At 24.5% G+C, this 15504-nt stretch overlaps 1 protein-coding gene across 1 annotated transcript; it reads right to left on the reverse strand.

The window, feature by feature from the left end:
- Nucleotides 1–410: 410 nt before the first annotated feature.
- Nucleotides 411–10102, reverse strand: LOC114119713 (uncharacterized). The gene is made up of 3 exons (XM_027981395.2): nucleotides 9958–10102; nucleotides 2364–2726; nucleotides 411–809 (listed from the first exon to the last, which is right to left on the reverse strand). The coding sequence occupies exons 1-3, from the start codon at nucleotides 10022–10024 to the stop codon at nucleotides 571–573; spliced, it is 669 nt and encodes a 222-aa protein (XP_027837196.1). The 5' UTR covers nucleotides 10025–10102; the 3' UTR covers nucleotides 411–570.
- Nucleotides 10103–15504: the final 5402 nt, after the last annotated feature.

A 15504-nucleotide genomic window follows, 5' to 3' on the forward strand; every position in this document is an offset into this window, starting at 1 on the left:
GTCTTAGTATCCGAAATATAGTTTTAAGGAATGTGTACATCTTAATTGTTAATGACTTAGAACTAAAATCCAAGTACCTAATTACAACGATAAAATATTCTAATTAGTAATGACCATCATTTTGTTTGGTTACTTTGCATATCAATAGTTATAATATTGTTCATATTTTAATTAAAAAAATTTTAATAAACTAAATATTTATTTTTTTAAATATAATTTAATTTAAAAAAAACATTACATTACATTTATTAAAAATGTACCTACTTCCACAATGACTAGATATGAGATATAGAAATATGTAAAGATAAAAAGTATTTAAATTGAATAACCCCAATACGATTTTTTTTTAATCACTATTATTAAAATAACTGTGAATGACAATGAATATAAATTTTGTTGCTTACCAGAATAAAAAGTTCCATATGAATGAAATAAAAAATCCAAATAACACAATCCAAACGAGAAAGGCTAAAATTCTAACTTCAGTCAGTAATTTTTTGACATCTGATGACACCTTTTTGTTGTATGGGCTTTGTTGTACAACCTGTAAACTAAGACTATGTATGATTATTAACACGTAATAAGCAATTTATTAAAATAAAATTTGACTGAAAAAATTGCCTTGATTGTTGACACCACAATTATATCCAAAATAAAACATATCAATGAAATTACAAAACAAGGTGTATAATTTTTGTAATCTTGTTCTTTGCTATACCAGTCTACACATACACCAGAAACAATAGCTAATAAACTATAACCAATGGATCCCCACAATCTTTGTTCTCCGTATTTATGTTTGTTTTCACCTAAAAATAAAACACAAAATTAGATCTATTTTCAATTATCCTCATACAGAAAGTTTATTTTTGGTAATAATTTTGATCTATTTAATTCTAAATAATTTTTAGTAATTGTTTTAAGAATGAGAAAAAAATAAAATAAACTGGGAATTATTTATGCTAAAGCACTTTTCGATTAAATCAATACATATATATATTTATAATTTATAAAATGAATTAACTTGCAAACAGATCTAGGGTTTTTTAGACATGACATTTTAATTATTTTATAACTATTATTAACTAAAAAAATATCCACTACGACATAGGATATTGGCACATTGGGAGACATGTAATCTTACATAGTAGACTTAACTCTAATGATTAAGAAGTAAAATATTGGCTGATTTATAATTATTAATAACGATAAATATGTTTTGAATGCGTGTACATTTTTATAATTTTATAATGGTCATGTTAGAATAATTAGTTTCAAATCAATTGATTTGCTTATACCATTAGATTACATATTTCTAAAGATTCATAGTCACTCAATGGTCTTATAAAAATATTGCATACCAAAATTAATATTATTTCACCAACCTAAAGCCTAACCTATTAATATATATTTTACATGTTTTGATTATTATTATCTTTTTTTTATAGGTACTTAAAATAATATTAATATACACATTTTTGCTCTGTCCACAAGTTTGAAAATGTAATACAAAGTTTCTCATAAGTTTTTATTACAGCCATTTAAAAATAATTAAAAATTAATATGCACAATTTTAGATTCTGAACAGAGTAAGGAAATGTAAGAAATGTATTGATGTGTTCTTTATTTTTTTGTTTTTGTATTTGTGTACACCTTAACTTGTCGAAAAAATGCTTTAATTTAAAACTTCAGTGGTAGTTTTAGGTGGCAAATTTAATATCCTCGGTGCATTACCAAGGTAAAAAGTAAAAAGTTTCTAGTAATTTTCCAAAAAAATCAGGAAAAACATTTAAAAAAGTGACGGAAAAACGGGAATTTTTAAGCAAAACCAGTTTTCGACAAAATTGTTTTTTTTATATAGTTATAACTCAAAAACGAGTCACTATAAATACTTTCACCAAATATTTATATTATACACGTTATCTAAACGTGATTTAATTTTCAAATATTCTGGCTTTTTAAAGCTATTTTTCTAAGAATTTGTTTTTTGAAATGCCGATAATTTTTTTTTTTTAAAACCTGAAAAAAACTTGACAATTTAATATGCGATTTCTTATAAGCTGTACTTATTATAGTTATTATTTTTATAAGCGTTTAAAGTTTTAATTTTTACGAAATATGTTAAAATCGCGAAAAATTTGTCACTAGTTTTGTGGTTGAAAATTCATGAAATTGTTTGTAATTATATCTAAGGCTAAAAAAATTCAACACTACGTTTTCTTCAAATAGCTATAGCTAAATACTATTTTACATGACTTAATTAGTTATAATTACCTATATGGTAACATGTTATGTTAAATATAATATTAAATTGAATACATTACTTGATTATGTATTTAAACATTTTAAACAAATGAGTTTACCTAATAGACTCATACAAATTGTATCCTCCAAAACATTTTTCACCATAGCCGTCGCTGAGAATAAAGTAATCGTAATCCAAAATAACCAAAATAAGGGTGACCTAATCGCATCCACATCATCGATTTCTTCATTGGTATTTGTATCAGGTATAATTAACATTATAAACACCAATATTGACGTTATAAATACACTTAAAACAAATACCATCCGGCGACAATTGAATTTATCAGTAATCATACCAAAAGTCAATTTAGCTAACAACCCTGGAATCGGCATTACTGCAAAAATGAAACCAACAATGAATGACGAATAGCCACGTTGTTTAGCCATCGTCGACAGAAATGGAATAAGTGGAGCATAACCTGAAAATGACAAATTAATAAATCATATAAGCTACCAAATTGTATTTAAAACAATTATCAATTTTATAATCCAAAACGAATAATTGTAGAAACTTGACATTTTTAACAAGTCGGATATCATTTTTTATACATTTACCTAACCTAACTTAATAATTTTCAATGTATATATATATTTTTAGATTCTGAACGAAGTGATGAATGTATTGATTTTACAATGGTGTGTGTTTTTTTTTTTTTTTTTTTTTTTGTGCCTGTGTACAGCATAACTAGTCGAAATAATGCTCCAATTTCAAACAATGGGGGTGGTTTCCGATGTAAAAGTGAATATCCTTGGTGCATTATAGAGGTAAAAAGTTAACATTTTCCAACAGTTTTCAAAAAAATCGAGAAAAACAAAAAAAAAATGACGGAAAAACGGCAATTTTTACGCAAAACCAGTTTTCGACCAAATCGATTTTTTTTTATGGTTGTAATTCAAAAACTAATCACTGAAAATACTTGAAATTTTAATGTCAGTAGTATCCGTATATAGTTAAATTTTCAAAAAATTTTGACTTTTTTTGAGTTATTTATAGACCACTGAAATTTTCGATTTTTTTGAGAAATTTTTTTTAAAGTGTCGATAAAAAATTTTTGGATGACCAAAAAGTTTTGAAAATTTAATACAAGGTTCCTTATGAGTTGTTTTTAATGTAGCTAAAAAAAATTAAAAATCGTTAGTCACAATTTTTTTTTATAAGCGTTTTTATTTCAAATTTTTACGAAATCTGTCGAAAACGCAAAAATTTGCAAGTAATTTTGAAGTTGAAAAATCATAAAATTTTTTTCTTTTATAACTAAGTTTTGAAAATTTGGTACAAGGTTCTCCATACATTTTTCTTCAAATATCTGTAAAAAAAACTCTGCCGGATTCAGACAAAAAAATTTTATGAGTGTTTGAAATTTAAATTTTTACAAAAACCGCGTTAAATAACAGTTTAGCCTCAAACGATTTTTGATATTTGTTATTATTCAAAAAGTATAAGTCGTAGGTACTTGAAAATTTTACCAGTTATTAATATTTGCGTTTTCTTTACGTGATTTAAATTTCAAAATATTTTGACTTTTTTTGAGCTATTTATAGACAACTGAAATTTTCAATTTTTCTGAAAAAATATTTTTGAAGTGTCGATAAAATTTTTTTGGCCCTATCAAAATACTTGAAAATTTAATACAAAGTCCCTCATATGTTATTCTTATAGTGATTAAAAAATTATAAGAATACATAGGCACAATTTTTTTTTATTAGCATTTAAAGTTCAAATTTTGACGAAAATTCATCAAAAGCATGAATATTTGCAAATTATTTGAAGTTGAAAAATCATAAAATTTTTTGTGTTTATAACTAAGGATTAAAAATACAACACTAAGTTTTCCATAAGTTTACCTTCAAGTATCTATAGAGAAAACTCGAAGCATCATTATAGGAAAAATTTTAAGTTCATTTGAATTTTAAATTTTAACGAAATCGCGTAACGTTAACGATTTATCCTCAAACGATTTTAAATATTTGTTATTATTCAAGAAGTATAAGTCGTAGGTACTTGAAAATTTTAACAGTTATTAAGATTAGCGTTTTCTTTACGTGATTTAATTTTCAAAATATTTTGACTTTTTTTGAGCTATTTATAGACAACTGAAATTTTCAATTTTTCTGAAAATTGTTTTTTTATGTGTCGGTAAAATCTTTTTGGCCCTATCAAAATACTTGAAAATTTAATGCATAGTTCCTCATAAGTTATTATTATAGTGATTAAAAAATTATAAGAATACATAGGCACAATTTTTTTTTATTAGCATTTGAAGTTCAAATATTGACAAAAATTCGTCAAAACCATGAATATTTGCAAATTATTTTGTAGGTATATTTCATAAAAATTTTTGTATAAGTAGCTAAGAGTTGAAAATTTAATACAAGGTTTTTCATAAGTTTAACTTACAATTATTATAAAAGAACTTAAATTTTGTTGTATTCAGGCCATTAAAACATAAACCACCTTCTTCACCAACCACTAGAAATTATATCCTAGGCTGACAAATCATCTTCGTTCAGAATCGTTTTTCGTATACAATGATAACTATCATTGGATTCAAATTTAACACTCCTATAATATATAATAATGATCCATACGGCACCTAATGTACAGCAGAACGGTACTCACTTGCCCGCTTTTTTACTTTTTTTTATATTGGTTCCAAATTATTATACTTACTGAAAATTCCCATAAATGACGAATATACCTAACTAAATTGCGCATGGTGTATTGATGTGCCTATAATATTAGTATAGTCTATACCTATTCACTATCAATTGTGTTCGTGATTCAGCTGTGTCTTCGTATTTTTTTCACTGTGTTAAAATTTTATATTATTTTTTTTAAATGGAATTATATAAGTTTGGAAAGGAGAAGCGATTTGTTAGAAAAGTGAGCACACATTTCGATACATCCCATAATAACGGACAAATTAATACGTCAGATGGAATTTCAGCAAAAATAGTGTACGTCTATAGTATTAATGACAACTGATAATTCCATTTTAGAAAATATTAATAAGCTTAACTAACAGCATAACTAGCATAGTCTTTAGTTTATTGAAGATTCAATTAAATATAATTTGTTCATTATTTGAATTATTTACAATTGAGTATAGGTATTTGTATCTGATTTTAAATATTAAACAAAATTATGATATAACTGAATTTTGTTATAAGAAATTTATATCCAGCATCCAGTTTCACGAGCAATCGTATGTCTTTGACTTTTGAGTAGTAAAAATCACGTGTTCTTAGTTATTCCGGCACTGTGCGCAATCACATATCAAAAAAAATAAAACTCAGGCAATCGTACTTCGCCAATCAGCAGTTGGTCAAAAATAGTCCTATCATTTTTTCTAATCCTCCCCCCCAACTCAATTCATCCTTACTTATTCAAAGATTGTGTCTGATTAGTGATTACGTGCAAGCCATTAAATATCGTATTGTCATTTGCATTTCACACTTCAAACACAAAATAAACAAAAGGAAATGTCTAGAAAATATTTTACATAAGTTCTTATACGATATGTTAAAAATATATTTGGTATAATAATGATTATAATATTGTCTATTGTTTAATATAGTATAGTATTATAATTCTACATTAAACTATACATAATACATCGAACAGAAATATATTTTATACTCGATTTCAAAAGATATGATTACTTATAGCTGATAAAAAAAAAACATCTATACAATTTCTTCAACAATAATAATTTTAAGTGCAATTTGTAAATAGATCTAAGAATGAACTCTTTATATTATGTTTATCCGGATGCTTTTACTAAATTAATATTATATAATGTAGTTAAATAAATTATGTATTTATCATACTTTACATAAAATGATCAAACCATAGATAATAAACTAATAGGTAAATAATAAATAAATAACTATGGATACCTAACGTAAAATAGTAATAATATACAAATAGGTTATATTATAATTTATTATAATTAATATAATTAGATTGTCTGTTTATCACTAACTATATAGTTTATTACTAATAAAATTTTTGTTATTTTCTTTTTAACTCTTTTTAACTTTAGTATTACTGTATTATAAATTGATATTTCTTTTTTATTTAACCTGTTGTATATTTAATTTTTTTTTATTATCTGTTCAATTGAGCTTCTATCCGTTTTATTAAAATCAATAAATATTATTGTTGTTATATTATATGCAAATGTTTTTTATTAATAAGTGATTATTTATTTAAAAATTATTTTTAAAAATGGTAGGTACATGGTTAAATTATATTGTGTAGAATGTAACATAAAATTATGTTATTAATAAAATACTCAACATTATAATTTATAACGAAAAGATAAAATCTACTAAGTACCTATTTGGTTAATTTTGATGACATAAATGATGAAAATTATAATAATATCCTGATACCTGATAAAAAGTAATACCAGAGTAATCTGATTAATTTGAATATTTTGGCTCATATTTTCACTCTGAAAAGAATTCTGTTTTGTTTATTCAATGCTCCATGTTCTACAACTTCATAAAATATGTTTAATCTTTGATAAAATATACGCAATATAAATCACACAAATTGCTACTTTAAAAATTATCTTTAATTTAACTATTTTGTTGTAAAATTTTAACTTCATTAATCACAGTAAACTAATTACATCTTGAAATCGTTAAGAAATAATTTGCATTTTGTTTACAATCACAGTCCTTTGTACCCAATTATTAGTTATTCATGATTATGTTATCTACATCTTATTTTGTAATTTTTTTTCTATTTTGTCTGTCTTGAATATTATCTACTTATATTACTTGTTAATTGACAAGGTACAATAGAAGTATTTACTTGTTTAATAAATTTTTAAAAATTATAAAAAAATTAATATTTTTGGAGACAAGCTTATATAAAAAGAAAAATAGAGTAAACTACATTTTTTACCTTGGACTTTGTAAATCCTAGTTATGCCACCTATCTAATAATAATTTACTTAAGAGCCCCTAAGATAATCTTTGATACGCCACTGTACCCTAAACATAACAACTAAAACTACGTAATAACTTTATAATTTGATATTCTAGTTATGTATAATGTGTATAGTATCTATATCATAAAATACAAGGTGTCAAAATATTCCAATATTTGTAATCTACACAACCAACATAATACGAGTATATACTGACATTCTGGCATATACACATATTAAGTTAAGGAATATATCTGTTGAAATACATAAACATAATTAGAATTTAAAACTAAATTAACAAAACAATTTTATAATACACAGCAACATTTATTTTTAATTTAAGTTTTTTTCTAGTTATTATTTATAAGCTAAATAATTTTAAATTTAGTTTAAGCTATCATATTATACAAGGCGTATCAAAAATAATTGTGTATAGAATAAAAAAAGATGGAAATTGATTCATCAGTAATCGTTCACAAACCAGAAATAAAGTACGAGTACTTAAATTATAACTACGAGAGTTTTGTTTTATTAGTATATTATATTAGAAACAATCTACGTATATGACAATTTCATTATTTATAAAATTAATCATATTGTGTTAAAGAGGGCATGGCTATCTAAACATCAAAGTCTATATATTTCATTTTTATAAGTAAAAGAAAATGTATAAATAAATATATGAATTCTGAGAACAATATGAAATTTCAAGTTATAAGCATATTATTATGTACAGTGTACATAAATAAATATATTGTTTAACACATAAAAGTTTATTTTATAATTTTAAATTTTAAAATGCTTTTAATTTGCTTCTAAATAAAAGCTTCATAAAAATCATACGTGAATAATATATAATATATTTATCCTTATTTAATAATAGGACTATTCACTATAATATTAAAAAATAAAAAGTAGAAAAAGTGAATTATCATTCTGCTGTACAGTATAGTGTTAAGTGTATTTTAATATTGAGTAAATCACTATTACAGTGACGTATTTATTTTTATTATAAAAGTGTTAAATTTTAATTCAATGATAAATCATTGTCTAAAAAAAATAATTACGAACAGAAAAGATTTGTCAATCTATACTGCCAAGAAATATATTATTTTATTATTATATATTTGAATTGTTATTAAAATTGTTATAAAAGTATTCTATATTACATGTATCATTATATCATTATTATCAACTTTTGAGTCAATACTGATTTAGCGTTGGACGGTGTAAATAGATCGTGGTGTAACAAAGCATTAGCTTAAAGTTAGACTAAATATTTTTTTTTTTAATATTACTGTATAATACATTTTGCAAGTAAAATGTTCTATAGTTAAAAACTATAAGCCCCCATCAATGATAGTTTTGAACGACAACAAATTAACTAATAAAAAAGAAATACGAATTGTGATTCTTCGTTTAAGTAACCATTTCGTCAAAATATGAACTTAAAAAAAAAGTCATGTTTATTTATATTTAGATTTTGGTATAAAGTAAAAATTACCAATAAGGAACTTTGTATTAAATTGTCAAGCTTAAATTATGACAATGGGCATTTTATAAATTTTTAACTACAAAATAATTTACACATTTTTTCAATTTTGATTGAAAATGTATTATAAATAAAAATATTTCTCAAGACAACCATTTGAAATAAATGCATCTAAAAAATAATATAATTTATTGAAAATTTGTAGAAAATTCTTTGAAAAATAAGTGCAAAATTTTGAAAAAGACATTGATTCGGTGTCGAATTTAATTTCCTTGTTATTAAACTATACAATCATGCTAATTATTTATACATTTACCATAATCCATTAAAAAAACATTAAAAATTAAAATATTTTCTGAATTAAAAATATATAATTTAAAAAGATACAAATATTTGTTCAATATGAAGAATAACAGAACGAACTAAATCGTTAAAATCACTGTTTGTACTGACTGTAGAGGTTTTTTTGTGTTAGATAATATTAAATATTATATCTAATATTTAAATAAATTTATAAATTATGATACCTAGTGATTTTTATTTTATAAAAATGTATCATTGAATACCACCGAGTATCACAAAACTACAGTTATTATTTTTTTAAGTGATTTTATTTTTCCTGAAATACATTTTACTTATTCTAGTTTTACGATAATAATTGTAGTAAATAATAAATGTCTAAAATGAAAATAAAATAAGATGTATTATAATTGTAATAAGTTTCCATAACACAGAGTTATTAAGAAGCACGGGTACGAACAATAAAGTTGTTTTAAGGTTAAAACCCCTAAAATAAATCGAGATACAAAATAAATTATTTTCTTCGTACCAATAAATTATGGTGCAAATGGTACAATACTAATTTCTTTTTAAAATTCACTTACTATAAATTACAAAATTGATTAATGTAATTGTTAGAATAAGAAAATGACATAAAATATGTAAGCAATATGTGTTTATAAAAATGACTTGGAAATTTTAAGTTAGATAAACCACCTAATAATGCATAATATACATGTATACCTGCAGCTATTTAAATTTAAAATAAATAATTTGATGCACTATAATATATTGTTTTATACTTATTAAATGAATAGTTTTTATTTGCAACAATACATAATATAAACGTACGTGAAAATAATGAGACTTTTTAAAATATAATTTAAAAATTAATAGATAATCCATATAAAACTGTTTATATGCATTTATTCTTACCACCAATTCCCACAAAATAATGCATTTTCATCAACAGGAGTTTCTTGTTAATCTGGAAATAAATCATTTTTTATTTGTTTAATGTATACTTATTAAATCAATGAGTATGTGCAACTGTTAGTGTTATAAACTTATAAATTATAATAATTAATAACCAACACTTAACAGTTATATTATAATTAGATAAAATTGCATATAACCTAATTGACTTAATATAGAAATATATATTTGCATTGTGGGTATTTATTGTACCTACACATAATATTATAATAAACTGAAAACATGATATGAAATACCAAACGCTTATAGCCCATAGATAATCATAAAAATTTAATCATTATTTTCTGAAAAAAAGCTGAATGTGATAACCAGGGCTATGAATTTAATAATTGTACATAATGTAGATCAATTTAATCCAATAATCATAATAATTAGTGAATTGTAAATCAAATTCAAGTTAGATAATATAATATATATATATATATGTAAGAAACTTGCTTCTATATAAATTTGCAGTTTTTAATATCTAAATGATATTATGATAAAGCATATGATAAATAAATTTATAAATATTTTTGTTTATATTGCCTTTTTCATAGGTATCTTGCAATTTTTTGTATTTTAACACATCTCGTATCTTAAAAATAAATTATATGATTCTGGGTAAGTTTGTATAAATTACCTACTGTTTTCGATGGTTAACTTTAAATAAATTACACAAATTTTTGAAACTAAAATTTATTAAAGTTTCTTTTTTGAAAAAATATATGTTCTTAAAGAGAAAACTTATTTTTATTTATTTTTGCTATACATTAAGATAATATTACCAAAAAAACATAAAATAAATTTTCATAGTTTAATACGTATGTAACTTAGTTATACGCATAATTTAAGATATCTTAAACCATGGTTAGGTATACCTAATTTTGTTGCAATAATTTTAGTCGCACGTCAATCTGTCAATAATTTGAACGCATAGCATTTGGATGCGTGTACGATATAATATTATTGCGTAGAATTTCAAATTTTCAAAACATGTTTCATTTCATCATACGTCTGTATTTTGTCACAAATATAACATTGATAATAAATTAAATATTCATATAACTTTAATAAATTTTGTTTTTAACATTGAATGTATTTATTAAATTAAAATAAATATTATAAATACTTGTTAGTTGTTACGACCAAAATATGAATCATTTATAAATAGTATAATCAAATTAAAATAAAGATAGGTAGGTACATAGGCGCCAGGTTTTCAAAAAGCTATTGGGTGCTCTTACCAATGTAAAACAGCAGTGACGCACTCATTGGGGGGGAGGAATATGGGTTGTACCCCCCCCCCCCACCCGAAAAAAAATCATGTACATGCCACTGATGTCAATAAGTATTTGTGAGGAGCTTTTCCCCCTCACTCCGTATACTAAATTTTCTACAAACTGGTAACAAAACATATTTATAATATAATATAAGACAATTTTTAATGAATACCGAGTACATTATAATAAAATAAAAGTTTTTAGTGACACACTAACACATATTATAATATTATAAGCTTAAACAATTAAAATAAAAACATTTTACATTACAATGCAAATTTGTTTTGACGAACTTTGGCTTTATTTATAAAAGTATTAGTGACTTTTTCAATATCCACATCTTCGTTTCGATGGACATGAAGAATAGCTATATCATTGAGACGATTTTATGTCATTGTTGATCTTAAAAATGTCTTCAACCTCCTTAATGCTGAGAAATACTTTTCTGCAGTGCAAGATGATACTGGAATAGTTAAGACAATTTGTAGGAGTTTGGAAAATTCTGATAACATATCATTTAAATTATCAGATTAATGTAATGAATGTAATGATAATGTATTAATAATTTTTACCTTAATTTGGTTATTGAGAACAACATTAATAGCTTTTGCACACTTTTGGTACGATCAATGAAACCTACCGTAGGTACATTCAATAATTAAAATTATCGATAATATCACTAATATTAAGTATTTTATCCACATGTTTGATTATTAATATTTGAACATATTTAGAATAATTTATCGATTGGGTCGTTATACTTTATTTTTTAACATCTTTCCAGCAAGTACGATTTATAGGTCATAATTTTCTGATACCATTTTAGTTAAACTACCTTCTTTTTTAGACAAATTATACATTTTCAAGTAATTGGTTTTGTAGATCTTAAATTCTTAACATTAATGAAAATGCAGTATTCTAACCTCTATTTTATTATTTGTTATTGTTGATATCCTTAATGACGCCCAGGATAGTACCATATATTTAAATTGGAATCAATAGAAGTCGCTGATTTTTTTTCTACAAAAAAAAACCATACTACGTTCCTTCAAAATCAGTGATTAAGAATGATAACGTTTCTTCATTTTCTTCATAATATAGGCTGTCTTATAGTATCTCAAATTATTGTATTATCTTATTGGCAAGAATAAAATTAAGAGTTGCTAACTTTCATTCCCATTAATCCATTAATGCAAACTTGACAATTTTACATCATAATTGTACCTATTATTTTGTAAGACTATAAGTGTTGTATTTGTATACAAATTTATTGACTCAAATAAAAGAAATATCCGTGAATCCATATACTTAGAAATTCAATTTTAAACGCATTAATTGCTACTCTTTCGAAGTTTAACACAAATTATTTTTGATTTTAATCAAATTTCAATGATTTTAAAGTTTAAAATAATTTTATTTACGTTATTTCTTTTTAATATGATAACAAAATGTATACCTTTAAATTGTAATATGTTAAGTATTATATCATTATACCAGTTGCGTGAGGTGATATTTTAAATTGGGTAAGCGCTGAAATAAAATTTAAAATTTAAATTTAAAAACAGTGGTTAAGTGAGTAACACTCTACTGTATAGTAGGTCACTTTAATTTATGTATTAAATTTGAATCCAATAATGGGTATCATTGTATACGAAAAAAAATTCTGAACGAAGATGATTTGTCAGCCTAGGATAATATATGAAAAGTGAATGTGTCAAACGACTCAAACGTTTTAAGTGCCAAAAAAAAACGAAAAATTGTTTTATTTCTGATTTATGTTCTATGTGCCAAAGGCAATAATCCTGTATGTGTTCCGAGTATCAATTCGATTTATTACAAGTTCAAAATTGCGTTCATAGATGGCATCCGTTTGTTGTATGTATACCTTTTATATTGAATGTTTTTTGTTTTTTGTGTTTTTTGTGTCAATAATTGAACTTCAAACGCTAATAAAAAAAATGTGCCTATGTATTCTTATAATTTTTGAATCACTATAAAACTAACTCAAGATGAACTTTGTATTAGATTTTCCAATATTTTTACTCGGACAAAAAGTTTATTGATATTTATAAGAAAAAATTAAACAAAAATAAATATTTCAGATGTTTATAAATAAACTTAAAATAAGTGAAATATTTTGAAAATTTAATTATGTAAAGAAAATGCCAATCTAAATAACTGGTGAAATTTTCAAGTATCTACGACTTATGCTTTTTGAATAATAACAAATATTAAAAATCGTTTGAAGATAAATCGTTATTATTACGCGATTTCGTAAAAATTTAAAATTCCATCACTCATAAGTCATAACAGTTATGATAAGTTATAACGTAAGCTAATGAAGTTGTCTGTCGGTTTCCTATCTTGCATCTCAGTGATCGGTTGTTTCTGAAGCTTGTATTGTCATTTTATTTTGTGCTAATTCGGTAGAAATACCGATCGATATTTTTTTAGTAGGCATAACAGCATAGAAATGGAGTTATTATTACAAAATTTCAATAAAATCTTTTTATGCCATAGAATAATTACGTGCCATGAAAACAAAAAATAACAAATTCAGGGATAATAATTTCTTTCGCACTAATTATTATTATTATTGAAACTAATAGCAACTATCAATAAACAAAAATTTCCATCGTAAATCTCAAAATATCTATTTGAGCACCTACCGGGGTTGGGCCTATCACATTTAAACCTATTTTTGCAGTTCTGCCCACAGGTCTAATATATCCTTGTACCAAATTTCATCGCAACGGTCTAGCCGTTTAGAAATTCATAAAGGACAAACAGGTAGAAATCTATTTTCATATAATATATAAATCAAGGATATTCACTTTGCCATCGGAAACCACCCTGAAGTTTGAAATCGAAGAATTATTTCGACAAATTATGCTGTATACAGACATAAAAAAAATATATATCATTGTAAAATCAAAATCAGTTCGTTAAAAATTTAAAAGGTATTTTGTTGATAAAAATTAAAGTTGCCGATATGCAACAGCAAAATATTGGAATTACGTGTTTTTAAAAATATCAACAATATTAACTGGACACAGCGCTTTCAATTGCCACATAAAAACATAGATATCCCCTCCTACCACAATAGGTCATTTGGATTTTTATAATAACTATACGGGTCTGGCAATCTAAAATACGAGATCTCTGTAAAGAAATTACGTATACGAAAAAAATGCATTTAATTTCTTTTGAAGAAAACTGATAAATTGCATTCTGTATTCATGAATACTCGAATAACAATATTAACAATTAATAAATAGTTGTAATTTTAATATTTAAGACTCATTGTCATTTAATATAATAAATGTTTAAATAAACTTATTATTTCTTCCTTTTTGGCCTGGCCCTGACCACACGCCACTGCAATGGTGTCCCGTCATTTCGACGCGGCAATCTTGACGCGCGTCAAATGGACGCGGCCATTTGGACGAACGACAATTGGACGCATACGTCATTTCGACGCATGCAATTTTGACGCCACCACTTTTAGGTGCAAGTCAATTTTGACGCAAAACAAAAATATAATTTTATACTTATTAATATAATATTAAGTAAAATAATACCACGTTTTTTTTTTTTACTATTTGTAACTTTTTATACTATATTATATTATATACTATAATATTATTATATTATACTTTGTTAAGTTTGAATTTGCTTCTTAATATTGAGCCACATAAATATAGGTTAATAAAATAGTTTATAGTTTATAAAAATATATCATTTGTAGAAAATATTATTCAATTTAATTATTTATAAAATTTTAAATTGTGCGCAATCCCTCGAAGCACTTCGTCGGTTGTAATGTCACTTGCATTTGTACATATTTGAATTAATCTTTTGGATGAGTCTATTTGTACTTCTTATTTTTAGTTGGTGCATACCCAGCAATTAGTTGTTCTTTTATTACTTTTGTTAAACTTTCATCTCTTTGCAATGCACTTATAAACTTCCATATGACTGGTTTTTTACAATTTATTAATGCCGAAAATGCATTATGCCAGCCCTCAATACTATAAATGGTTTTCGGCAGATCAGATTGAAGACGTTCTGAACAATTCCATATTTCGATAGGATATTGTGGTTGTCGACGTCGACCTCTCCTGTCCAAAATTCCGATCCACGTAGTTTCGAAATAGGTGATTAGTAGAGTTAACACATTTTCATTTGGTGTGATTTGATTACGTGCTGTGGCCCGCTGGGGGGC

The sequence above is a fragment of the Aphis gossypii genome, chromosome 2 (genome assembly GCF_020184175.1).
Source record: "Aphis gossypii isolate Hap1 chromosome 2, ASM2018417v2, whole genome shotgun sequence".
Taxonomy (NCBI): Eukaryota; Metazoa; Arthropoda; class Insecta; order Hemiptera; family Aphididae; genus Aphis; species Aphis gossypii.